This window comes from Callithrix jacchus, chromosome 6, assembly GCF_049354715.1.
Source record: "Callithrix jacchus isolate 240 chromosome 6, calJac240_pri, whole genome shotgun sequence".
Classification (NCBI taxonomy): domain Eukaryota; kingdom Metazoa; phylum Chordata; class Mammalia; order Primates; family Cebidae; genus Callithrix; species Callithrix jacchus.
The window spans coordinates 154,667,452-154,693,409 of NC_133507.1; the positions used below are offsets into that span (position 1 = coordinate 154,667,452).

General features: G+C 48.9%; 1 protein-coding gene across 3 annotated transcripts in view; it reads left to right on the forward strand.

Annotated features, from left to right (window-relative positions):
• The window catches only part of SAG (S-antigen visual arrestin), a 42,849-nt gene that overhangs the window by 14,083 nt on the left and 2,808 nt on the right, over positions 1–25,958 (forward strand). For all 3 annotated transcript variants that reach the window (XM_078328852.1, XM_002806933.6, XM_035306089.3), the window contains exons 5-14: positions 1,905–2,098; positions 4,252–4,311; positions 8,809–8,885; positions 10,186–10,321; positions 11,201–11,285; positions 12,627–12,699; positions 15,683–15,820; positions 19,382–19,459; positions 20,879–20,902; positions 23,985–24,040. In XM_078328852.1, coding sequence (XP_078184978.1) covers positions 1,905–2,098; positions 4,252–4,311; positions 8,809–8,885; positions 10,186–10,321; positions 11,201–11,285; positions 12,627–12,699; positions 15,683–15,820; positions 19,382–19,459; positions 20,879–20,902; positions 23,985–24,040 — 921 coding nt within the window. The remainder of the gene's footprint in view (positions 1–1,904; positions 2,099–4,251; positions 4,312–8,808; positions 8,886–10,185; positions 10,322–11,200; positions 11,286–12,626; positions 12,700–15,682; positions 15,821–19,381; positions 19,460–20,878; positions 20,903–23,984; positions 24,041–25,958) is intronic.

The following is a 25,958-nucleotide window of genomic DNA, read 5'->3' on the forward strand; positions in this document are numbered from 1 at the left end:
GAAGGAATGAACCAGTGTCACGGTGCCCTTGAAGATTTCTGGCAGTTTTGATGTGTGTGGTAAGTAATTTGTTGCTAATAACAGTTGCATAAACCAAATTAGAACAGATTCCAGCTACCCTTGTGATAATGTCACTGACTCAGTTCCATTCTAAATATGCCTTTTTGCGTGTTGCTACTGGCAACGTGAAGGAATTGTCCAGAACCCTGATGTGCCACTGGAATATGTCAGCTGTGGGGCCGTCAGCATCGAAGGGGAATGGCCGAAATGGGGCCCCAAGCAGCCCCCTCTGTCCTCTCCACCTTCCTCCTGGGTGCCCTGCTCCTCTCTAGACCAGGAGGTATCTGGTTTGAGCCCCAAAAACTCATGCCCTTGACCAGAGAATGGTGCCTGTTCTCAGGGAAAGCCACTGCACAGGACAGCTGTCAACCCAGGTTGTCTCTGGCACCTTCTTCATCCTGACCTTGAATGAGGGGCAAATGAGTGGGCAGTGTTTCTTCTGAGTCAGCGGCAATTTGGGGCTGACAGGCAAAATTCTCAACCAACAGCTGCCACACACTTGGAGGGGCCACTTCCGATGTGTTATATTTGAGAAATACACACTTCATGCCTTTTTTTTTTTTTTGAGATGGAGTTTCACTCTTGTTACCGAGGCTGAGTGCAATGGTGTGATCTCGGCTCACCGCAACCTCCGCCTCCTGGGTTCAGGCAATTCTCCTGCCTCAGCCTCCCAAGTAGCTGGGACTACAGGCGCACACCACCATGCCCAGCTAATTTTTATATTTTTAGTAGAGACGGGGTTTCACCATGTTGACCAAGATGGTCTCGATCTCTTGACCTTGTGATCCACCTGCCTCGGCCTCCCAAAGTGCTGGGATTATAGGCGTGAGCCACCACGCCTGGCCACTTCATGTCTTTTTTAGAAGGTGTAGTGAACTTCCATACAATTATTTATTTTTCTTTTTTTTTTTTTGAGATGGAGTTTCACTCTGTTGTCCATGTTGGAGTGCAGTGGTATGATCTCAGCTCACTGCAACCTCTGCCTCCCGGGGTCAAGCTATTCTCCTGCCTCAGTCTCCTGAATAGCTGGAATTACAGGTGTGCACCACCATGCCCAGCTAATTTTTGTATTTTTAGTAGAGACGGTGTTTCACTATGTTAGATAAGATGGTCTCGATCTCTTGACCTTGTGGTCTGCCAAAGTGCTAGGATTATAGGTGTGAGCCATGGTGCCTGGCCAGAGCTTCCATACAATTCTTTTGGTCCACTAGGCACGCCCTTTAAGTCTATTCAGCAAGTGGAATTTTCAGAAGTGGGGATTTGGAGAATGCTCAGTACATTTCAGAGCAGTGTGAAAAGGAGGCTGGAACTCGAGCCTTCTCAACTTGGATTTCACCTCCCCATTTGGCCTGTGAGCCTTTCTGGCTCCTCGCTCAGCCCACGACTGACGCTGGCACACATCTGCTTTGCTGCCCGGCACCGTTTCCCTCTGCATCTTACCTTCTTTCTTCATTTATCCAGGCATCCTGCCCTCCAGAGCCTGAGAAGCCAGAGCCATCTCAAAGCCTCTGAGGCCACAGAGCTAGGGAATGAAGGGGGTGGGCAGGATGGAGGGGACCGTGACCTCTTTCTGCAGATTCACACCATCCTGGCAACGCGATGCGGTTGGGAGGAAGATGCCTCCCAGTCCTCCAGGATCCCCCATTAGAGCAGTGAATCCTCATGAAGAGGCTGGTTCTCCAGAGCGGTGTGGAGTACTTGGGTGGTCGGGTTCTCTCCAGTCCCATCCCCTGTCCCCTCCAGATGCTAAAGGTTGCAAACCCATGCCCGCTGCCCACTCCATCAGTGGTAGTGGGAGGCAGGCCAAGGGGCCAAGACCGATCCTGCCTTCCTCTCCTTTGCAGTGTACGTCACTCTGACCTGCGCCTTCCGCTATGGCCAGGAGGACATTGATGTGATCGGCCTGTCCTTCCGCAGGGACCTGTACTTCTCCCGAGTCCAGGTGTACCCTCCTGTGGGGGCTGCGAGCACCCCCACAAAACTGCAAGACAGCCTGCTGAAAAAGCTGGGGAGCAACACATACCCCTTTCTGCTCACGGTAGGTGACTCCCCGGCCCAGCCCTGCTCCCTTCACCCCAGCACCTTATCATGTGGATGGGGCAAAGGAAAGGGAACAGAGGAAGGACTTCACATCTGCGGGCCTGGAAATTGCACCCTTGAAAGAAATTCTAGATTGCATGGTCTGTGATTGTCTTTTTTTAAGTCCTTGAAAATAGCCTGTCAGCCTTTGAAGACACCCTTTCCACCTACCGTTTACATGTTTCCCTTCACCCGACCCCCTAATTACGAGAGCACATGTTACTCCTTTGCTTGCTAAGCTCTAAAAGGAAAGCTCACAGAAGTGCCCCTCGCTGGCCTGGGGAGTTCCAAGCAGGAAAGGGTTCCTTACGAGACAGGAGAGCTTAGTGAAGTAAAGCATCACCTTTTTCCTTGCCCACAGCTTGGGGGATCACAGGAGATCATCCCTCTCGAAACCCATCTCTCATCCACTGAGACCTGGCTACCAACGGTGCCAGTGTGCAAACTCTCTGAAGTCTTGGGCGTGAGCTACCATCCCCTTTACAAGCATGTTTATTTGTCTTAAGAGCATATATACTTCCAAAGTTACATGGTTCAGCCTTAAAAAGGAATGAACCAGCCGGGCACGGTGGCTCACGCCTGTAATCCCAGCAGTTTGGGAGGCCGAGGCGGGTGGATCACGAGGTCAAGAGATCGAGACCATCCTGGTCAACATGGTGAAACCCCGTCTCTACTAAAAATACAAAAAACTAGCTGGGCATGGTGGCGCGTGCCTGTAATCCCAGCTACTCAGGAGGCTGAGGCGGGAGAATTTGCCTGAACCCAGGAGGCGGAGGTTGCAGTGAGGCGGATCATTGCACTCCAGCCTGGGTAACAAGAGCGAAGCTCTGTCTCAAAAAAAAAAAAAGGAATGAACCATGTGCTACACCAGGGATGAACCTTGAATACATTATACTAAATGAAAGGACCCAGCCACAAAAAGACAGATACCATATGGTTTCACTTGTAGCAGATACCTGCAGTAATCAGACTGATACAGACAGAGAGAGAATACAGCTTCCCACAGGCTGGGGGGATGGAGGATGGGGAGTTGCAGTTTAATGGGAACAGAGCTTCAGACTGGGTTGATGAAAAAGTTCCGGTGAGCGATAGTGGTGATTACTGCAGGATTGAATGAAGGTACTTAATACCAATGAACTGTACAGTTAAAATAGCTTGAATGGTAGATTTGGTGTTATTCTATGTTTATCAAAATTGTTTTAGAAAATCACATTTACAAGAAAGTTATATGGTCCCAGGGGCTCCCATGTACTTGCGCTGAGAGTCTGAAGTGGCATTACCTTTTAGAGACAATATGTCAATGAGTATTGAAAATCTTAAAAAGTGTGCTTCTCTTTCTAGCAATGCAGCTTATGAAATTAATTGGCTAAAACTGATTTATTATAGCATTGTTTATAATGACAAAAAAACTAAAGCCCATTTAAGTAGGCAGCAAAGGGGACTGGCTACATTAAATGTATATAGAGCCCTAAAAAGGATGATTCGGAACTGTATTTTATGATGTGGAAAATGGTCACAATGCTTTCTGAAAAGGGCGAGTTAATGAAGCGAATAAACAGGCTACAGGACATGCTCATCACTTGGTCCCTTTTCTGTAAAATGTCTTTTCACATACATATTTATGTGTGGCAAGGCAAGGTGGCTCACGCCTGTAATCCCAGCACTTTGGGAGGCTGAGGCGAGTGGACTACTTAAGATCAGGAGTTCGAGACCAGCCTGGGCAATGTGGTGAAACCCCATCTCGGGCAAAAATACACAAATGAGCTGGGCATGGTGCCGTGTGCCTGTAATCCCAACTGCTTGGGAGACTGAAACATGAGCATTGCTTGGACCCGGGAGACAGAGGCTGCAGTGAGCCAAGATCGTGCCACTGCACTCCAGTCTGGGTGACAGAATAAGATTCCGTCTCTAAACAAAACATCTATTTATGTGTACAGCAGGAAACTTTGGGAAGGTTACATTAGCAACGTCTGCTTGGGTGTTAGGAGTACAGGTGAATGCGTTTTTTCCTTTTTCTTGCTTATCTTTATTTTCTAATTTTTACATGATGATTCTATATTACTCCTGGAATAGATCCCTGTGAAATAAATGATATTTTGTTTCTTTCCACAGTTTCCTGACTACTTGCCCTGTTCAGTGATGTTGCAGCCAGCTCCACAAGACCCAGGAAAGGTTAGTTCAAGAAGAAACGCTATGGGCTTATGGATTTGCTCATTCCTTCAATCGCCGTTTTTTTTTTTTTTTTTTTTTTGGAAACAGGGTTTTACTCTGTTGCCCATGCTGGGGGGCAGTGGCATGATCTGGGCTCACTGCAACCTCTGCTTCCTGGCTCAAGCAACTCTCCAGCCTCAGCATCTCAAGTAGCTGGGCCTACAGGTGCCACCACACCCAGCTAATTTTTGTATTTTTCATAGAGATGGGGTTTTACCATGTTGACCAGGCTGGTCTCAAATTCCGGATCTCAAGTGATTTGCCTGCCTGCCTTGTTCTCCCAAAGTGTTGGGATTATAGGCTTGAGCCACCACAATGGCTCCTTCAATAGACTTCTAAAGATAGCTTTTTATCATGGAATATTTCAAACATACCCAAAAGTAGAGTGATCAGTGTAAAGATCGTCTAGGAACGCATCGTTTGTGTTCAGCAATTATTAACCATCAACATCCTTGTGAACAAAATCACAGAGACATGACCCCCATGAGTCTTACACATTAACCGAGGGCCCCAGGCAAGACCCAAATAACGTGTCAGGTGGCCACAGATGCTGTGGAGAGCAAGAGGCTTGTGAGAGACAAGGGGAGTACCTGGTGGGATGTGTGTTGAGGGGGTTAAAGAAGGCCTGTAATTAGGCAAAGGAGAAAGCCACACTCTCCCAGGGGAGAGCCTTTCAGGTATAGGATGCACCTCACCTGGTGTTCCCAGGGGCAGCAAGGAGGCTGCCTGCTGAGTGAGAGGGGGAAGGGATGGAAGGGAAGGCCAAGTGCAGTAGCTCAGGCCTGTCGTCCCAGCATTTTGGGAGGCTGAGGCAAGCAAATCAACCCAGGAGTTCAAGACCAGCCTGGGAAACATGGTGAGACCCCATTTCTACAAAAAATACAAAAAATTAGCCAGGCTTGGTGGCATGTGCCTGTAGTCCCAGCTACTTGGGAGGCTAAGGTGGGAGGATCACTTGAGCCCTGGAGGCAGAGGCTGCAGTGAACTGTGATCGTGCCACTGCACTGCGCTCTAGCCTGGGTGATAGATGAGGCCCTGTCTCAAAAACCAACAAACAAAAAAAGAAAGTGGAAAACTGAGGTTAGAGTGGAAGGGGAGGTGTGGCCAGGTCGTAAAGTCCCTTGCAGATGTCATAGAGACTTGGGTTTTTGCCTGAATGAGATGGGAGCCATTGGCAGGCTGTGAATGACAGGTTCTGACTTTCCAAACGGTCACTATTGCCACAGAGGTTGAGAATGGAGTTGAGTTGGCCGGGCATAGTGGCTCATACCTGTAATCCAAGCACTTTGGAGGCCAAGGCAGGCGGATCACCTGAGGTCGGGAGTTCAAGACCAGCCTGACGAACACGGTGAAACCCCCATCTTAAAAAATAATAATAATAAAGAAAGAAAGAGAATGGAGTTGAGTTGGCCAAACATGTGCTGTGGGGGCTGAGGGTGTGTGAGAGAGGAGTGAGCCTGGTGGACAGGGCTCCGGGGACTCCAGCGTGGAAGGAGGCAGTGGGGACAGGAGGAGAGGGAGGTGCCAGGCCTCATGGGTTAGGGCCCTGTAAGCCACTGGGGTCTGGGATTCCTGAGGAAGGGAGCCATACAGATACAACTGAGGGCAGAGTGGCAGGTTCTGTAACTGGATAATGGGATGGGCAGTGATAGGTGATGACAAGGGCAGTGTTTTTATCATGGGGCATCTGACCCATTAGCGGCTTGTGAAATCAATGTAGTGGATCTGAAATGGCATTTTAAAAAAAAATGGAATGTAATGGAACGGAATGGAACATACAGAACGGAATGGAATGGAATGAAATAGAACAGGCTGGGCATGGTGGGTCACGCCTGTAATCCCTGCACTTTGGGAGGCCAAGGCAGGCAGATCAGATCACCTGAGGTCAGGAGTTTGAGACCAGCCTGGCCAACATGGCAAAACCCCGTCTCTACTACAAATACAAAAATTAGCCAGGCATGGTGGTGAGTGCTTGTAATCCCACCTACTCAGGAGGCTGAGGCAGGAGAATCACTTGAACCTGGGAGGTGGAGATTGCAATGAGCCAGGATCACGCTACTGCACTCCAGCCTGTGGAATGGATTGGAAAATCTCAGAATGTGTCACACATGGTGAAGCTGAATATGGTGTCAGGAGAGTTGTTTCACGTGTGTGTCTGTTTACAGGGCTATGTTATGAATCCAACTTTCAAAACATCTCAAAGCTACTGGTCCAAGAAAATGGGGTGGGGTATGGGCAGCCAAGATGGGGGGAAATTAGGTGATTACAGAAGAAGAGGGCAGAGAACAGTGGGGGATGCGATTGGCTGTGTTAGATCTTACAGTGCTCTATAAGAGAGACTGCAGATTCAGATTTTCAGGTGAGCTTTCTCTCTTGATTTTTACAACACTGTATGGGCCTAACAAAGCACCACCTGTTTCCTCTTCTAGGCGAGGAGAGCATCTTAGCGCAGCTGCAGGGCTTCAGGAAACGGTGAAGTAGGAGCTCCTGAGCCCAGGGAGCTTGAGGGAAGAGCCTGGATGCCTGGGGGCCTGGGGCCTCCACAGCTGAGGAGCCCTTTGCCCTGGGGCTTGAAAACTACATAGGATTTTGTCAAAGCTATCTGTCTATCATCTATCTATCTATCTATCTATCTATCTATCTATCTATCTATCTATATCTATCTGTATCTATCTATCTATATCTATCTGTATCTATCTATCTATATCTATCTGTATCTATCTATCATCTATCTATATCTATCTGTATCTATCTATCTATCTATCTATCTATCTATCTATCTATCTATCTATCTATCTATCTATGGAGACAGAGAGAAAGACAAGTGTCTCAGAAGGAAGGCAGAGCCTATACCTGCGCGTGAAAGAGGACAGCTTTTGCAGGAGCAGCATTGAAGAGGGGTGGGGAGGGCAGGTGGCGAGCAGAACAGGTGCTAGCGTGGCTGAACAATGGCTGGCTAACAGCAGGGAAGAATGCCGATTTATTTATTTTTTCTTTTTCTTTTTCTTTTTTTTTGTGACGGAATCTCGCTCTGTCGCCCAGGCTAGAGTGCAGTGGTGCCTTGGCTCACTGAAACCTCTGCCTGCCGGGCTCAAGCAATTCTCCTGCCTCAGCCTCCACAGTAGCTGGGATTATAAGGGCCCGCCACCACATCCAGCTAAATTTTGTATTTTTAGTAGGGATGGGGTTTCACTATGTTGGCCAGGCTGGTCTCAAACTCCTGACCTCATGATCCACCCACCTCGGCCTCCCAAAGTGCTGGGATTACAGCTGTGAGCCACCGCGCCCGGCTGCATGTTCATTTTCAACCTAGAGTTTAGGACTTCTATGATTCCCTGGTTGCAGAACCAATAAATCTGTGCCTCATACGTCACCATGGACAAAGCTGGGTTCCTGTAATTTTTGCCAGCTCTCCTTTCCCTCCTGGCAATGATGGAGGGCAGGCTGGTGTCCTCCTCTGGCTCCAGTGAAGGTGCAGAGATGAGGGAGGTTACAGAGGGCTTGCACAGGGGACCAGGGGCTGGGAATTGGGGGAAGGTCACTGGCAGATGTGTTTGCTCAACTCATGCAATGCTTAAGTCTTTTTATTTAGTTAATTTAAAAATTAGGAGATTTCACTCCAAATTCTATGTTCGTCTTCTTTTTAAAAAATTGAGCTGGCCAGGCACAGTAGCTCACACCTGTGATCTCAGCACTTTGGGAGACCCAGGCAGGTGGATCATGAGGTCAGGAGTTCAAGACCAGCCTGGCCAACATAGTGAAATCCATCTCTACTAAAAATACAAAAATTAGCTGGGCCTGGTGGTGTGTGCCTCTAATCCCAGCTACACAAGAGGCCGAGGCTGGAGAATTGCTTGAATCCGGGTGGCAGAGTGAGGCAAGATCAAGCCACTGCACTCCAGCCTGGGCAACAGAGCGAGACTCTGTCTTTAAAAATAAAAAAATCAAGCTGCCAGCACTGGGTGCCCTTGCTGCCTGGCCATGTGAGGCTGCCACTGAACAGCAGGTGACCATGGGAGTCAGGGTTTCCATACCCTATCAGGGCATTCCTGGACCCCCATGCTGGCCCTGTGAGTGCCTGTACCTCTGGCTCCTGCTGTAGACAGCAGAAGTCAGTAACGTGCGCGGGGACACAGCTGGGGGCACCTAAGTGTGCAAGGTGGCAGAAGGCAAGGACAGCCAGGATGCGAGGGACTCTCCACAGCAGTAGGAGGTTCATGGGGCAGGTGGATCCCCTCCCTCTGGGGGCTTTGGGCTCCTGGCACCCTCCTCGTGCTACTGTCATTGTTTCACTGTTAGTATGCTCCTAAATCCCTAAATGGTGTAACCCCGGATAGGACATGGCCAAGACAAAAAGATAGTGCCACATCACGTGCCCTGCGTGAGGTGTGGCCCTCTGGCCTGGCACCCAGGGAGGGAGGCGTTTACCACTGCCTGTCGGCTCTCTCTCCCCAACAGTGCTGTGGAGTTGACTTCGAGGTCAAAGCATTTGCCACAGACAGTGCTGATATCGAAGAGGACAAAATCCCCAAGAAGTAAGGGCATGGTTGCGGAATAGGTGAGGGGTCGGGTGCAGGTGGAGGGAATGGACCGCCCCCACCTTGTCTCTGTGGGACAGAACTCTCCCCACAGGGCTGGCATGGCTGGGGTACCATCTGCGTGTGGGGTAGAGGTCAAAGGTTGATCATTTTGGGAGAAAATAAAAAAACAAGAAAATGACAGGGAAGGTGGCAACCTCCAGGGCTCCAGGGCTCCAGGGCAAGCCCCTAAAAGCTTCCAGGTTTCCCCTTTTTTTTGGTTTATTTTTGTGTGTGTGTTTGTGGTAAAATGTACACAACATGAAGTTTGCCATTTTAACCATTTTTTTTTTCTGAAACTTTATTTCTTCTAACAGGTATTTTTTGTTTTGTTTTGTTTTTGTTTTTGTTTTTTTAGATGGAATCTTATTCTGTCACCCAGGCTGGAGTGCAGTGGTGCGATCTCGTGTCACTGCAACCTCTGCCTCCCGGGTTCAAGCGATTCTCCTGCCTCAGCCTCCTGAGTAGCTGAGATTAGAGGCATCCCCACCACACAGCTAATGTTTGTATTTTTAGTAGAGACGGTGTTTCACCATGTTGGTCAGGATGGTCTTGAACTCCTGACCTCAAGTGATCCACCTGCCTTGGCCTACCAATGTGATGGGATTATAGGCGTCAGCCACCGCACCCAGCCCATTTTAAAACCACTTTTAAATGTACCCTTCAGTGGCTTAAGTACATTCCGAGTGTTGTGTAGCCATCACTGATGTCTACACCCAAAACTTCCCCATTGCCCCAAGCAGGAACTCTACCCCCAATCCCTCCCATCCTCCCAGACCCTGGTACTGCTTTCCTGTTTTACCTAAACGAGATTTCTGCCTGGCCTTCGCACTGTCCCCTCATGCCCCATGTACACATCTCTGGAGGCTCAGAATAGTCAGCTGCAGTCATGGAGCTCGCTTGTATATGGCGGCTGATCCATGAGGCCCTTGACACCCTCCCATCTCAGCCTGGCTGAGAGGAGGCAGAGTCGGGAACCCATGGAGCCTAAGAGGCTACGCTTGGCCCTCAGAACATTGCCTGGCCCCCACACCTGACAAGCTGTGGGATCTCAGGGAAGGGACCAGGAACCAGACCCCCAGGCTCTCCTGCCGTCGGGGCTGCCTCAGGCTCTGCCCAGCATCCTTGCCCTCCTCCCGTCCACCCTGTCTTCGTGGGGAGCATTCCTGGATCATCCCCGTGTGATGTGGGGACAGAACAGAGGTCTCTGAAGCCATCTGGGTGTGAGTGTCTTGCCTGTCTGTATTGTTCCCTGCAGGAGTTCCGTGAGATTGCTGATCCGCAAAGTACAGCACGCCCCACTTGAGATGGGTCCCCAGCCTCGAGCTGAGGCGGCCTGGCAGTTCTTCATGTCTGACAAGCCCCTGCACCTTTCGGTCTCTCTCAGCAAAGAGGTAACGACCTCCCATCGCTAGTCCTCCCAGAGCAGCGAGCCTGGGGGAGGCCTCACACGCCTCTCTCCACCAGCCCCAGACTCTAACTACATGGGGGTCTTGAGAGGAAGCTTGTTTCTAGAATAGTTAAAGCACCAACATGCTGAAGTTGTGGGCCTGTTTTCACAGCCTGGAGCTGGTCACCATGGTCCTTAGAGAGGGTCGAACTGGCTTTCATTCTACCCACTGGCTGTCCCAAGGGACTGCGGAAGGAAGGGGCAGTGTCTTTCACATACCTGCCCCAGCCATCCTTGCCCTCTCCACCCCATGGGCCTTGTTCACCAGTGGAACACCAGTAGCTGTGGGATCCAAATTCTTCACTTCCTGGGAAATTTAAGTTTCGTGGAAACCACGTGGGATGGTGGTGTCATCTGTGAGATCATCTCTTAGGGGTGTCATGGTGGGAAAAGATGGGAGCTGCTGTCCGAGGCTGACTCTGGTTCCTCTGTTCAGCAGTCAGTGTGTGTGCACTGTGTGTATGTACAGTGTGCAGGTGTGCCCGTGGGGGCTGGGTTACACGGGCTCTGCTGGGCGGGATGCCAGCACTTGGCTTTGCCAGTGGTTTCCTTTCACTTCACTTGTCCTGCTTCCAGAACCCCCTGACCCCTGTCCTCCTCTGATGTGACTGACATTCAGAACTCCAATCCCCTCCCCAGCTTCCCACAGGTGGGCAGAACGTGTTTCAGGCCCTTCCTCAGAAGAGACGTATGGCTGTCACTTCATCTGCCTTAAATCCCCCCGCTTTTATTCTAGTGAAAGGGATTGAGATGAATCTAGAAAGCTGTGAGATTAAAGACACCACCACAGCTGTTCTCCTGACCTGTCTGCTGCCTTTTCCAGATCTATTTCCATGGGGAGCCCATCCCTGTGACCGTGACTGTCACCAACAACACGGAGAAGACAGTGAAGAAGATTAAAGCATTCGGTAGGACCTTCTTCTCAAAAATAGAGGGCAGAGTCTCCTAGAATTTCTGATCCTGTTTCGGGGGGGGGGGGGTCACTTCTCTGGTCTGATAAGGCCCTTCTGGGTCCTTGGAACTGGCTGCTTGTCTCTGCTATGATAGGCAGCAGGACTGCAGAGGGAGAAAGACCTTCCCCATTTTCTCATTCAGCTTCCTGCTCACTTAGGCTGGCTCTTGTCATGGAACAAAATTCCTGACAAGTGATCTCTTTCCATGGTCATGCCTTCCTGCAGGGGCCCACAGTCATCATCGTGTGGACAGGTGCCACACAGTGTCATGGGTCAGGCCTAATTTGTGGGCTCATGCTGTGGGCTCTGCAGTCCCAGCTGGCATCCGCAGCAGGGGCTCCTCATCTGTCCTCCAAAGCTTTGTGAGGCTCTAAGGAGAGGTTCCATGTGGAAGCGCTTTGTAAATGGTGCAGTGTGACTGTCCCACCTCCAGCGGCCATCATGTCTGGCCGACATTGCCATCCCCTGCAGGGAAGGCGCCTCCTGCCTGCCGTTCCCACATGCTTCCTCAGCTCAAAGGGCGTCAAAGCACAGGGATCTTAGATGATGGTCTTGTGTGGCTCTTTCATGAGAAAGACATGATGGAATGACCTGTGAGGGTAACCTCTAAATTCAATTTTTAACTTAAACATTCGATGACCAAGACAGTTAGACTTACACATCTTGGGGTGACTAACTGTCCAGGTGGTCCAGGACTGAGGACATGGAGCTTCCAGTCCTAAAATGGGCGATCCCAGGCAAGCCAGGGTGAGCAGTGGGCCTGGGTGTCATATACCACTTTTCTCTTTCCCTGTGAGTCCATCAGAGAGGAGGTTCAGAGATTCCGATATGCGCCGGGCACAGTGGCTCACGCCTGTAATCCCAGCACTCTGGGAGGCCGAGGCAGGCAGATCATCTGAAGCCAGGAGTTTGAGATCAGCCTAGCCAACATGGTGAAACCCTGTCTCTACTAAAACTACAAAAATTAGCCGGGCATGGTGGCGGGTACCTGTAATCCCAGCTACTCAGGAGGCTGAGGCAGGAGAATCGCTTGAACCCAGGAGGCAGAGGTGGCAGTGAGCCAAGATGGCACCATTGCACTCCAGCCTGGGCAACAAGAATGAGACTCTGTCTCAAAAAAAAAAAAAAAAAAAAGCGCAGCCTTGAAGCCAAGGGCTGAGAAAGCCAAGCCTGGGAAGTGGAGGGAAACCATCATCAGGGAGGCGAGAGCAATGTGTTTCCTGGGAGGTCGCAGGGAACGTGCATGTGGGGGCGGGGGACCAGCGCTGACCACCTGACTCCTGTCTTCCCTTGCAGTGGAACAGGTGGCCAATGTGGTTCTCTACTCGAGTGACTATTACGTCAAGCCTGTGGCCATGGAGGAAGCACAGTGAGTAGCTTGTTGGGTTTCCGTTTCCTGGGAGGCTCAGCCCTTCGTGTCACGTTCCTCACCGTTTATTGCTGAAGAGGGAACTAGAATGTTCAGCTAGCCTGCCAGCCTACCACTTCCTTCCTCTTTCTCCCTTCGAGGGCTGCACAGAAAGTTAGCATCTCAGCTCTGCGTCTACCACACCCCTCCCTGCCGGTCTCACAGGAGTTCTGAGGATTCATCCAAGCTAAAGAATGATGCAGAGGAGGAAATAAAGACAGAGATGTCACCATGGGATCCTCTGGCCTTTTCTACTTATCCTCGGAATGAATTGTTAGGAATTTGATCCGATTCCCACCTTCCAGAAGATGGTCAAATGAACTGTCAACCCAGGCTGGGATTCCCTGATCTCAAATTGAAAATCTGATACCAGTGACAGCTGGGTTAGAATGTACCCATTCTTAGCTGGTTGTTGTGAATGACTTTCGCCCCTTTGTTAGAACAAAAAAGAAATGAGAATCCTGCCATAGCTCCTTCATGCTGGCCTGAGAGACCCGCCCAGCTTTGCTGTGTGCCACAAAGTCAGATAGACTCATTCAATACATGGCTTGGGGTGGGGGGCGATGACCCCCTATCCCCCACCTCCAGCCCCCCAAGAGGATAGCTTGAGCAGGTCTTTCCTCTTTGCCTTGCTGGCATGTTCTAAGCAACATTGTATGTAAAACATATTAGCACGGTTAGAGGAAGGTTGGGGTAGGGGAGTGATGAAGGACAAACTGGTTCTTTAAGATAATATAAGGGAATAGATATATATTTTTTTGAGATGGAGCCTTACTCTGTTGCCCAGGCTAGAGTGCAGTGGTGAGGTCTCAGCTCCCTGCAACCTCCACCTCCCAGGTTCAAGCCATTCTCCTGCCTCAGCCTCCCAAGTAGCTGGGATTACAGGCACCTGCTACCATGCCTGGCTAATTTTGTCTTTTTAGTAGAGACTGGGTTTCACCTGTTGGCCAGGCTGGTCTCAAATGCCTGACCTCAGGTGATCCACCTGCCTCAGCCTCCAAAAGTGCTGGAATTACAGCTGTGAACCACCGCACCCAGCCTATATGGTAATATTTAACCAGAAACGTTAGGAGAAACTATTACTGTTACTCAAAACAGATTCAACCTTAAGTTGAAACACAGGTCTATGAGGGAGGAAAACAGGAAAGAACTGCCACGCGTTATCTCCTCTCCGCCAAGCCTGGGCTGCGTTCAGCCTTTAGGGCATCCTCGCACGTCCCTGTGCCTGGGGGTCTTGGCCCCGGTTCATCTTTCCACATATGCTCAGCAACATGGGAGCAAAGGGTCCTGGCCGAGCTTTCCCCTAATGTATATTCCATCACTTTCATTTCTTCTTCTTTTATTTATTTATTTATTATCCTGTTACCTCCAGTAATGGGTATAAGCAAACTTGGTCCTCTTTCAAAGTGTTGGGTGCGTTTGGGGTCAACGATGCTCAGGAAACTGGAAAGCATCTCAAAGGCCCCCAGAGGCTGGAGGAGCCTGGGAGCTGGACTGAACAACTGACAAGTCTCAGGCTAGAGGCCACTGAGAAAGCTGCAGAGCAGGAACCATCGTCCCTGAACCCTGTGGCTTCTGGGGCTTTGGTGGGCAGGCTTCCATGGAACCAGGTCAGGCCTGACTCCCAAGCTGTCCCCACCATTCACACCCACACCCTGAAGCTCTGGGAACTGGCCCCAGGGCCTTAGCATAGTCCTTTGGCAAGCTCTGCACAAGAAAAAAGGCCATCCTCTGAGCCCAGCTCTTCCTATGTCAGTCATCTTCACAATGTTTCTGCTTTTCTCAATGCCCAAATTATGCTCGTAAGGAGACGTTCCACCAGGACCCAGATGGGAGAATGCGGCCACCTTGGGCTCTGGCAGATTTCTGTGAAGAGCTTCCTGTAGACACGGGAGGCAGGATAGGGGGCAGCTGCTTTTACCTATCCAGAGTAACTTGATTAGGGAGGGGAAGTCCTTTCCCAGAGAGGCAGTTCGGACTTCCAGCTGTCTCAGGACAGCCTTAGAATGGTCCTGATGCTAGCCATACCCCACCTGCTTCTGGCCAGGCACAGGATGAGGGCGTGCTTCTGGCATGAATGGGCTCTGTTGTCCGAGAGTGTGCAGCCATACGACCGTGGGTACACTTCCTGTCTGGAAAATGGGGATCTTGGGAGAACCTTCTTGGTACGGGGTTGATGAGGGTAAGGCGAGAGTTTTTGAGGACAGGCCTTAGCACCAGGCCTGGCACACAGCACGTGAGTGAACAGAAGAGCCAACTCTCCAGCCTCAGAGCCTGCTTCATGGCCCTGGCCATGCTGCCATGTGTCTGCCTGGAGAATTACATGCTGCTGTGTCCCCAGCTTGATTCCCAGACCCACCCATTGGCACAGGGTCCCTGCCATCTGTCAGATGTTGAGAAATCTACAGCCTGACTAATGATGAAGAAGATCCAGTAGAGAAAAAGCATGTGCTGCTTTAGACCCAAGCTAGTCGGTCTGTGTGAGCCACAAATAGTGGGTCGCTGCATTGCCCCTCTAGACAACTTACCACACAGTCATACTGTTATCCCCTTATAGGGACAGTTTTTGGTAACAAGAACCTTCCTGGCCTGGGCTTGTTGCTGACGCTAACCAGAAGGTTCCGCAGGCCACCGGATGGTTCAGAGTCTCAGGAGGAAACTGTGGTTTCTGACTGTCAGGCCAGGTGGTCTCATTAACTCCAGAGAACATTCTAGAAATTCAGCAATTTAGAATAGGCTGAGTTGCTTGAAGAAATATCCTCCTGTTGCTGCCAGCCCACCCTGAGCTTTCACAAGCACTGCTCTGCTTCTCAAAAGGCAAGTTCTGATCTTCCCAGGAGGTCCATCAGGGATGTTGATCCTGGAAAATGCCTAATGGCACGTTGGGGCTCATGGGGCCCATGGCAGCTCTTTTGGTTATAAATCTCCTCTGTTCTTCCTCTAGAGAGAAAGTGCCACCAAACAGCAGTTTGACCAAGACGCTGACCCTGCTGCCCTTGCTGGCCAACAACCGAGAAAGGAGAGGCATTGCCCTGGATGGGAAGATCAAGCACGAGGACACGAACCTTGCCTCTAGCACCATGTGAGTCCTCGAGGCTCAGGGAGTAAGTGTTGGCAGCGTGGGCCAGCGCCGGCCTGCTCCCCTTCACGTCACCTTGCTGGGCTCACAGGCACGCACATGCAGCATGGGGGCCTGGTGTGTGTAGTACAGAGTGCACACGAAGGGGTCCAAACAAGGATTCCACTCTCACCCCTGGTGTGATGTGAGGGTCACACCGTGGGCCCTGGAGACAGCTGTGCACTAACCCCAGCTCTGCTGCTGGCCCTGGGAAAATGCCTTGAGTTCCCGAGAACCTCAGTTTTCCTGTCTGTAAAGTGTAAAGATAACAGTTCAAGTCTCACAGAGTGGCTTTGAGGATTCAGTGAGACAATCCATGTAAAGCTTGGGGCCTGGGAGGCAGTGACTGCTCTAGGGATGTCAGCTACTGCTTTCTGAAGCATCACTAGCCAGTGGAATGCCCTAAGCATGTAAACTGAGTAATGCTCTTGGCTGTATTCATTCACTCATTCATTCATCCATTTCCATCAGGAAATGTGAAGAACAGGAGGTCCTAAAGACTTTAGATATCCATTGAATTTAAATGATATTAAGTACTGATCTGCTGACTCTGACTCAAAGGACCACTGGCTGAATTTGGGCAGCAGATCTAGCAAAGACTGTACAGTGAAGTTCCAAAGTCAGCGTCTGCTGTCCTTCCGAGCCATGTTTTCGGGCTTCCCTTCCCGGGAGTGTGTCTGTTGGTGAACTCTGAGAGTTTTGGGTTGGAGCCAAAACCTAGGCTCAAGGCCCACTCACTGCCACCTCCCCATGTGATGTGCTGGGGGTTCCTTCTGGGGCCCCAGTGGACCACCTCCAAGGTGATGCCAATAGCCAGGAGGCTGGAGTGTTTGACTCCATGACCCTGACGCTCAGTAGCTCACCCTCTGAGACCAAGAGTGAGGAACAGTGAACAATTAGCAGACAGCAGGAGGAGTCAAAGGATTTTTCTGAGGATAATCGGCCAAGTTGTTGTGTTAGATTCTAGAGCACATTCGTGAAGCTCTGGGAGAGAGCATGTCAGGGAAACTGAGGGCCTAGATCAACGTATTCGAGGGCATAGGAATTATATGAATGATGATGGTGTCCCACACTGCGGGAATGTTCCATTGTGTGTGGACTAGTTTCTAAATATGTTCTACTCTCCAGCCCTCTATGAGGAAGGTGTTTTTATATGCATTTTATGGATAAGGAAATTGAGCTTGAGCCAGAATGAAAGACTATCCAAGGACACTGAATCAGTTAATAGCAGAGCAAAGTCCACTCCACAGCAAATCTCCCAGCTCAGGAAGCTGCCAAGGGACAAAGATTGCAGGGTGTCCTCAGGCATGTGGCAGAGCATGTTCCGTTCACCAGCTGCTCGGCCCCATCAGTGCAAGGTAGAGTGAATCCCAGCGGGGGGCAGTGGCTCACACCTGTGATCCCAGCACTTTGGAAGGCCAAGGCGGGCAGATCGCTTGAACCCAGGAGTTTGAGACCAGCCTAGGCAACATGGTGAAACCCCATCTTCACAAAAAATTAAAACATTAGCCAGGCATGGTGGCACATGCCTGTAGTCCCAGCTATTTGAGAAGCTGAGATGGGAGGATTGCTTTAGCCCAAGACGTTGAGGCTGGAGTGACCTATGATTGTGCCATTGCACTCCAGTCTGGGCAATAAAATGAGACCCTGTCTCAAAAAAAAAAAAAAAAAGTCAATCCCAGCAGTGGGGGCATCTCAAGCTTATACTCCTTTTTTCCCTTTGGAGGCATCTTCTCTTCACCAGGTTCTTGGCCACATTCTGCAAGTCCAGATATCCTGTCCTCTTTTTTAAAAAATATTTTTATATTTTTTGAGACAAGATCTCACTCTGTCACCCAGGCTGGAGTGCAGTGGCGCGATCTTGGCTCCCTGCAACCTCCGCCTCCTGGGTTCAATCAATTCTCCTGGCTCAGCCTCCTGAGTAGCTGGGATTAGAGGCTTCCGCCACCACACCTGGCAAATGTACTTTTAGTAGAGATGGAGTTTCGCCATGTTGTCCAGGCTGGTTTCGAACTTCCTGAACTCAAGTGATCTGCCTGCCTTGGTCTCCCAAAGTGCTGGGATTAAAGGTGTGAGCCACTGTGCCTGGCTATTCTGTCCTCTTTTTTTTTTTTTTTTTTTCTGAGACAAAGTTGCGTGCTTGTTGCCCAGGCTGGAGTGTAATGGCATGATCTCAGCTCATTGCAACCTCCCCCTTCTGGGTTCAAGCAATTCTCCTTCCTCAGCCTCCCAAGTAGCTGGGATTGCAGGCATATGCTGTCACATCCAGCTAATGTTGTCTTTTTAGTGGAGATGGGGTTTCTCCATATTGGTCAGGCTGGATTTGAACTCCCAACCTCAGGTGATCTGCTCTCCTCGGCCTCCAAAGTGCTGGGATTAAAGGTGTGAGCCACCATGCCCGACTGTTCTATCCTCTTTTAAAGGAGCTCCAGACATCAATGAGCCAAAGGAGCTCTCTAGGGAGCACTGTGTCCTGGAAACATGTGCCTGAGACACCTCCCCTCAGAGGCTCCCGGGCTGATGTCTTCTTCCAGGCTCAGCACCTGCTGGCCACCGCCCCAACTCCTTTTCCAGAGCTGTTCCACCCTTCCCTGCCTTCTGCCCGTAGCCTTCAGATTTCTTGGGCCTGTTTTCTATCATTATTCACATGATTTTTGTTAGCATTTCATGATTTTTTTCATACCTTAATTCCTGTTATTGGACGTCCTGGCATACTGCTTTGGTCTTCTGCTTTGGATCACACATGATAAGCATCTGTGTTGAAATGCCCAGCATGGTGCCTGCCAGATCTGGAATGATGTTTCTGTCAAGGAACGTCATATTGCACTGTCTTTGGGGACACATCTGAGACTGTCACACATCCCGCTCATTCCCTTAAACACTGACAGCTCTCACTTGGTGGCAGGCCTGATGCTGGGTGCTGGGCACACATGGCTGGATATCTTGGAAGGCAGGAGAAAAGGAGGGGGCATTCTGGAGCTGGGTTGTGTTGGCAAGTCTGGTGCAGGGACACTGTGACACAGTTGGGGATGAAGTAGCAAAGCCAGGCTGGGGCAGCTCATGGGTGGCTTCTGAGGCTGAACCTGCAGGTGGCCGTGGAGCTCAGAGAAGGGGCCTAGCATGTGAGAGATGAGTTGATGAGATAATCCAGGCAGGCAGAGCCTGCAGGAGGACTTGGGGGCTTGCAGAGATGGCAAGTTTTGGCAGGTGGCAGGAGGGAGGAACCGAGAAGGATGACTGGGGATGTACGTTTGCAGAGGTTGTGCACAGAGAAGGGGGTGCATGCTCTGCCCTATGGGAAATTGCAGAGGAGAAGACACAGGAATTCCTCCAGTGCATGCAAGGAATCCCTACACCCATTCCCCAGGTATGCAAACTTCTAGGACTTCGGCAGCTCAGTGAGTTCTCCAGGGACTGGAGAACCTCCAAGATGGTGTGTCTGCCTGGATCGGAAGGGCTGCCCACCTGCTCTTCACCCTCCTCTGCTCTCCATCATCCTTCTCCTTTTCCTTTCTGTTTGGGCAGCATTAAGGAGGGCATAGACCGGACCGTCCTGGGGATTCTGGTGTCTTACCAGATCAAGGTGAAGCTCACGGTGTCAGGGTAAGTGTCCCGGTACCAACCCTCGGACTGCTCTGTCCTGGTCCTCGATGGTCTGAACTGTTCCTTTCCTGAATGACAGGGCGACAGAATGCAAGGAAAGGCCCACAGCTTCCACTGGATCACCAAGTAGAGCTTGGGAGAGGTTCTGTTTGTCTAGTACCACGCTTCTGTCCAAGGAAATGTCAGGTGGGAAGGGATGGAGCAGACTCTGACATGGGTGCACACTTAGTGACACTTTGCAAAATACGTGTGCATATGTGCATGTGGTGGAAATTGATGTGCTAGAGTGAAGATTAGTCAAATGTTATCCTTCAGAAAAGAGAAACTGCTGTGAAATAACTCAGCAAATCTCCATGTACTTGCATCTTAGAAGGTATCCCTCCATCAAGTGGGGACTTTCCCTTCCCTTCTCACACTCATAATCACAGGGCATAGGAGACTCCTTTTCATCCAAGAAGGCCAGTACCTGAATTTTAAGGAAACGGGTCTCCGCTTTTATTTTCATGTGAAGCCAATTTCTTCCATTTGTTTAATCTTACCAAAAGGGGATAAGTTGAGTTCTCATTTTTGTTTCAAATTTCAGTGTCAAAGGCTCTGGCTTGTTACCTGGATGAGCCTTGGGGTAGTTTTGCCGTCAAAGGCAAGTCTGTGTCTTGGTTTCATATTTCTAAGTAGTAAACCCTCGAGTAAAATAAGGGTTAAAAAAAAAAAGTTTCCCAAATTTCTAACAAAGTAGAACATGAGTCTGGTTTGCATTTTTGTTAGCGCAGTGTTTGTTTTATTTTTCACAGTGGATTCTCCATAAAAGGATCTAAAAACAGGATGGAGTTTCTTTAAGCAGTCAAGAAAAGTGACCAGCAAGTATTTCACAATGACTGCTCTGACTTACCTTGAATGTTAGGGCTTGACTTTTTTTTAAATTTGTTTTGAGATGGAGTCTCACTCTGCTACCCAGGCTGGAGCGCAGTGGTGCAATCTCAGCTCACTGCAATGTCCGCCTCCTGGGTTCAAGTAATTCTCCTGCCGCAACCTCCAAGGTAGCTGGGATTACAGGTGCCTGCTACCATGCCTGGCTAATTTTGGTATTTTTAGTAGAGACGGGGTTTCACCACATTGGCCAGGCTGGTCTCCATCTCCTGACCTCAATCGATCCACCAGTCTTGGCCCCCGAAAGTGCTGGGATTATAGGCATGATCCACCGCACCTGGCTTTTTTTCAACTAATCATCTTGAGAAAGAGATGATGTCACAGGTAGAGGAGAGGAATGAAGTGGAACATTAAGGGATGCAAAGACCCTGGAGGTTGTGAGTTAGGGTGTGAGGACCATGACAGCAAGGTTGTGTCCTGCCTCCAAATCATGGGAGAGGGTTGCATTACCGCTGTGACACTTACCACAGGCATCTGTTTTGTGTTTCCTAGCTTTCTGGGAGAGCTCACCTCCAGGTAAGCCTGTTCACCTTCCTTCTTTGCTCGTTTCTCAAAATATCAAAGGCAGAAAATCTGGGGCTCCAGAACGGTTTCTGGTAAAAGCTGCTTTCTGGGCAGTTGTGCTCAGAGGTGCTAGGAATGACACTTTGCCTTCAGATGCATCACAGAACCGTGGCTCACAGGCATTTCTTTGGGACCACAGCAAGGCCTACGCCTGGGTAAGGACACACACATATGCACCCAGAAAACTGGCACACTCCATGTGGCCAGCTTGTGTGTGTGTGTGGTAAAAAACACATAACATAAATTTTACCCTTATATTTGTTTATTTATTTATTTATTCATAGATGGAATCTCACTCTGTCACCCAGGCTGGAGTGCAGTGGTAGTATCTTGGCTCACTGCAACCTTTTGAGGCAGTGGTCCTCCTGCCTCAGTCTCCTGAGTAGCTGGGATTACAAGTGTGTGGCATGACACCTGGCTAATTTTTGTAGACAGGGTTTCACGATGTTGGCCAGACTGGTCTTAAACTCCTGACCTCCAGTGATCCTCCTGCCTTGGCCTCCCAAAGTGCTGGGACTACAGGTATGAGCCACCATACCTGGCATAAATTTTACCATTTTAACCATTTTATTTTATTTTATTTTTTGAGATGGAGTCTTGCTCTGTTGCCCAAGCTGGAGTGCAGTGGCATGATCATGGCTCACTGCAACCTCTGCCTCCTGGGTTCAAGTGATTATTCTCTTGCCTCAGCCTCCCAAGTAGCTGAGATTACAGGCACATGCCACTATGCCTGACTAATTTTGTAATTTTAGTAGAGATGGGTTTTTATCATGTTACCCAGGCTAGTCTTGAACTCCTTACCTTAAATGATCCACCTGCCTTGGCCTCCCAAAGTGCGAGGATTACAGGTGCGAGCCACTGCGCCTGGCCTTCACCATTTTAAAGTGCACAATTTGGTGACATTATGTTTATGCTCTCATGCAACCATCACCACTATGTAGTTCCAGAACATTTTTATCACCCGAAAAGGAAATCTCATCCGCATTAAGTAGTCACTCTCATTTCCCCTCTCTATAGTCCCTGGCGTAACTGCTAATCTGTTTCTATCTCTGTAGATTTGTCTGTTCTGGATATTGTGTGTAAATGGATTCATACAATATGTGGCCTTTTGTTACTGGTTTCTTTCACTTAGCGTAGTGCTATTAGCATAAGGCGTATCCATGTTGCAGCACGTACTAGTACTTCATTCCCTTTTATGGCTCAGTAATATTCCACTGCATGGATATACCACATTTTGTTTATCCCATTCAACTGTTGATGGACATTTGGGTTGTCTCTACCTTTTGCTATGGCAAATAGTGATGGCTGCCTTTTAAATTATGCACAAAAAAGCGGCAAGTTAAGAAATGTTTGAGATAGGCATTGAGCTTATGTCCCCCATCATCCCAACTCTTCTCATCTCCTTCCCTCACCTGGAGCCCAGGTTCCGCCTTTACTTTTAGACCTAGCTGCTCCTGGGTCTGATGAGGGTGCTTCATTGTAAAAAGAGGTGCTTGGTCTGGAGGTAAGCCTTGGGTAGAAGGCCTTGGGTCCTGGGTGAAGTGAGGAGTAACTGGTTTTTTCATCTCCTCTCCCCACCTTTCTATCTGTCCTTTCTCTAAATTTCCCTTTTACTTCCTTCCTTTGTTTTTGTTTTTTTGTTTTTATTTTTCAAACAGAGTCTCGCTTTATTGCCCAGGCTGGAGTGCAGTGTTGCAATCTCGGCTCACTACACCCTCCCCTTCCCTGGTTCAAGCGATTCTCCTGTCTCAGCCTCCTGAGTAGCTAGGATTACAGGCATGCATCACCACACCTGGCTAATTTTTGTATTTTTATTAGAGACAGGATTTCACCATATTGGTCAGGCTGGTTTCAAACTCCTGATCTCAGCTGAGCCACCGCACCTGGCCCTTCCTTCGTTTTATATAAATTCCAAGGCCGGGCATGGTAGCTCATACCTGTAATCCCAGCACTTTGAGAGGCTGAAGTGGGAGGATCACTTGAGGTCAGGAGTTTGAGACCAGCCTGACCAACATGGTGAAACCCTGTCTCTACTAAAAACACAAAAATTAGCTGGCGGTGGTGGCTCATGCCTATAATCCCAGCTACTCAGGAGACTGAAGCAGGAGAATTGCTTGCATCTGGGAAGCGAAGGTAAGCTAAGATCATGCCATTGCATTCCAGCCTGGGCAATAAGAGTGAGATTCTGTCTCAAAAAAAAAAAAGAAGTTTGTTTACACTGTGTTAAAAAAAAATCCAAGTCACCCCACAGTCCTTTAGCTTTTGGAATTCAGTGGACCCTGCTCATCTCCGTTCTGCCCTATAGCAAGAGCTTGCGCCCAACCAGCAACATACCAGCCTTGCAGAAATTTTAACATATTAAACATGGTGTACATTGTTGCGAAGAATGTATTTTAAAAATCCTTTCTCCAGGATTTCACCTCTTCTCCACCCCCAATATCATGGTACCTACTAAATAGGAGTAAGGGAAACCTAACTAGACTAGCTGCCTTCGCCACGCATGTGGAAGGGAAGTGACCAGAATACCTTCACAATTTCTGCTTGATCATTTCTGTTTTGTTTTGTTTTAAATCCCACTGCAAGCTGGGCATGGTGGCTCACACCTGTAATCCCAGCGCTTTGGGAGGCCTAGGCAGGTGGATCACCTGAGGTCAGGAGTTCGAGACCAGCCTGACCAATGTGGTGAAATCCCATCTCTACTTTTTAAAAATACAAAAATTAGCCAGGCATGATGACATGCGTTTGTAGTCCCAGCTGCTTGGGAGGCTGAGACAGGAGAATTGCTTGAACCTGGAAGGTGGAGGTTGCAGTGAGCCAAGATTGCGCCACTGCACTCCAGCCTGAGCGACAGAGCGAGACTCTCATCTTTCAAAAAATAATAAAATAAAATAGTACTGCATTGTCTTTCATCTCGAACCTGGGGATCTTTTGTGATCTCCGCAGCCATAGGTCTTTGCTGGTTATTTATAAAAGTGTGTGTGTGTGTGTGTGTGTGTGTGTGTGTTCTCACCAATCTTCATTCTTTTTTTTCTAGTGAAGTTGCCACTGAGGTCCCATTCCGCCTCATGCACCCTCAGCCTGAGGACCCAGGTCAGTTACGTCCGTTTTTGCCTTTCTTTAGTTATTTACTGCTTGCAGATTTATTATTGATTTATTTCTAGTCTTTCTTGACCATACCTCAGAGCATGGGAGTGGCCAGGTATAAGAGATTCCATGTCATCTACAAGGTGAATAGTCTGGTGGGAAGGGAGAGCCCGTCTGTTTAGTGCTGAGCCAGGTAGTTTATTCACCTTCAGCTGGAGTCGGCAAGACGTAGAATCCTTGCTCCTGGACAGCGACAATCTCCTTAGGTTTTATCAAGAACGATTTAAAAGCAGAAGCTCTGCTGTCAACAGACCTGGATTTAGACTTAAAAATGATTTAGGTGAAAACTTAATCAGAGAGCACGAGGCTTTTGCATTTCATTTGGAAACGAAAGGCTTCACGTTTCATTTGAGAGCATAACAGGCATTGAAAAGAAGGTAATATTTTTTTTGAGACGGAGTCTCACTCTGTCACCCAGTCTTCTGGAGTGCAGTGGCATGATCGAGCTCACTGCAGCTCCTGGGCTCACAGCATCCTCCTACCTCAGCCTCGGAAGTAGCTGGAACTACGGGCATGCCACCACCCTCAGCTAATTTTTTTGATTTTTAGTATCTTGCCATGTTGCTCAGGCTAGTCTTGAACTCCTGAGCTCAAGTGATTGTCTGACCTCATCTTCCCAATGTGCTGGGATTACAAGTGTGAGCCACCACACTTGGATGAAGATAACTGTTTTTTGTTTGCTTGTTTGTTTTTTAGAGATGGAGTCTCACTCTGTCACAATCTCGGCTCACTACAACCTCTGTCTCCTGGGTTCAAGTGGTTCTCGTACCTCAGCCTCCCAAATAGCTGGCATTACAGGTGCCCACCACCACACCAGGCTAATTTTTGTATTTTTAGTAGTGAAGGGCTTTCACCATATTGGCCAGGCTGGTTTTGAACTCCTGACCTCAGCTGATCCACTGCTTCAGCCTCCCAAAGTGCTGGGATTACAGGCATGAGACACTGCACCCCGCCTGAAGATAACTATTTTTGACAGTGGCAGTTATGGTAAGAATACAGAAAATACTAGAAAAGAGGATCGGGCTGGGTTCCTGACACCTGAGCTCATTTAAATTGTGAATCTACTGGCTCTTGTATGGATGCGACATGAGGCAATAGTTGTATGACTCTGAGAACATACTAGAAACCACTAGACTGTTCCCTGTGAAAAGGTAAATTGTGTGGTATATGAATTTGATCTGAATCACTCTCTTTCTAAAAAGATAAATAAAACAGCAAAAATAATATAGGTGCAATCTCAGAAATTCTGAAGAAACATTCTCTTTGTGTGAAGGCAGCTTAGTTGATGGGAAAGGAAAAGAGATCTGTCTAAAGGAGAACTCTCCACAGGTACAGGAATAAGGACTATTTTAAGTGAAAGCAGTAAACAAGCAGGGTTTGTTTTTCTCAGACTTTACAGATAGCTTTTCTGTACTGATAGTGAGATGCCATTTAAACATTAGAACGAGAGCCGCTCCCATTCATTTTAGGTTTTGTCTCAACAGTACTTTGTTTCAAAGTAGTTTTTCCAGATATTTTGGATTCAGATCCTCAGTGAACTTTTCCAAAACTGTTTGTTCCTTAGAGAAAAATGTAGTATAGCTCTATGTTTTCAATTCATTTATGCTTGTGTCATTAAAATACTGCTTTTTAACAGTGTGAGATTAAGATGCTTTCTGATTACTTTCAAGGACATTAAAAAGACAGTCACCCGAGGAGATGTCACAGTTTATATTGGGTTGTTTTCTGGGACTTTGAGTAGACTTTATGACTTAATTATTATTATTGAGACAGAGTCTCACTCTGTCACCCTAGCTAGAGCACAGTGGCACATTCTTGGTTCAGTGCAACCTCCACCTCCCGAGTTCAAGTGATTCTCGTGCCC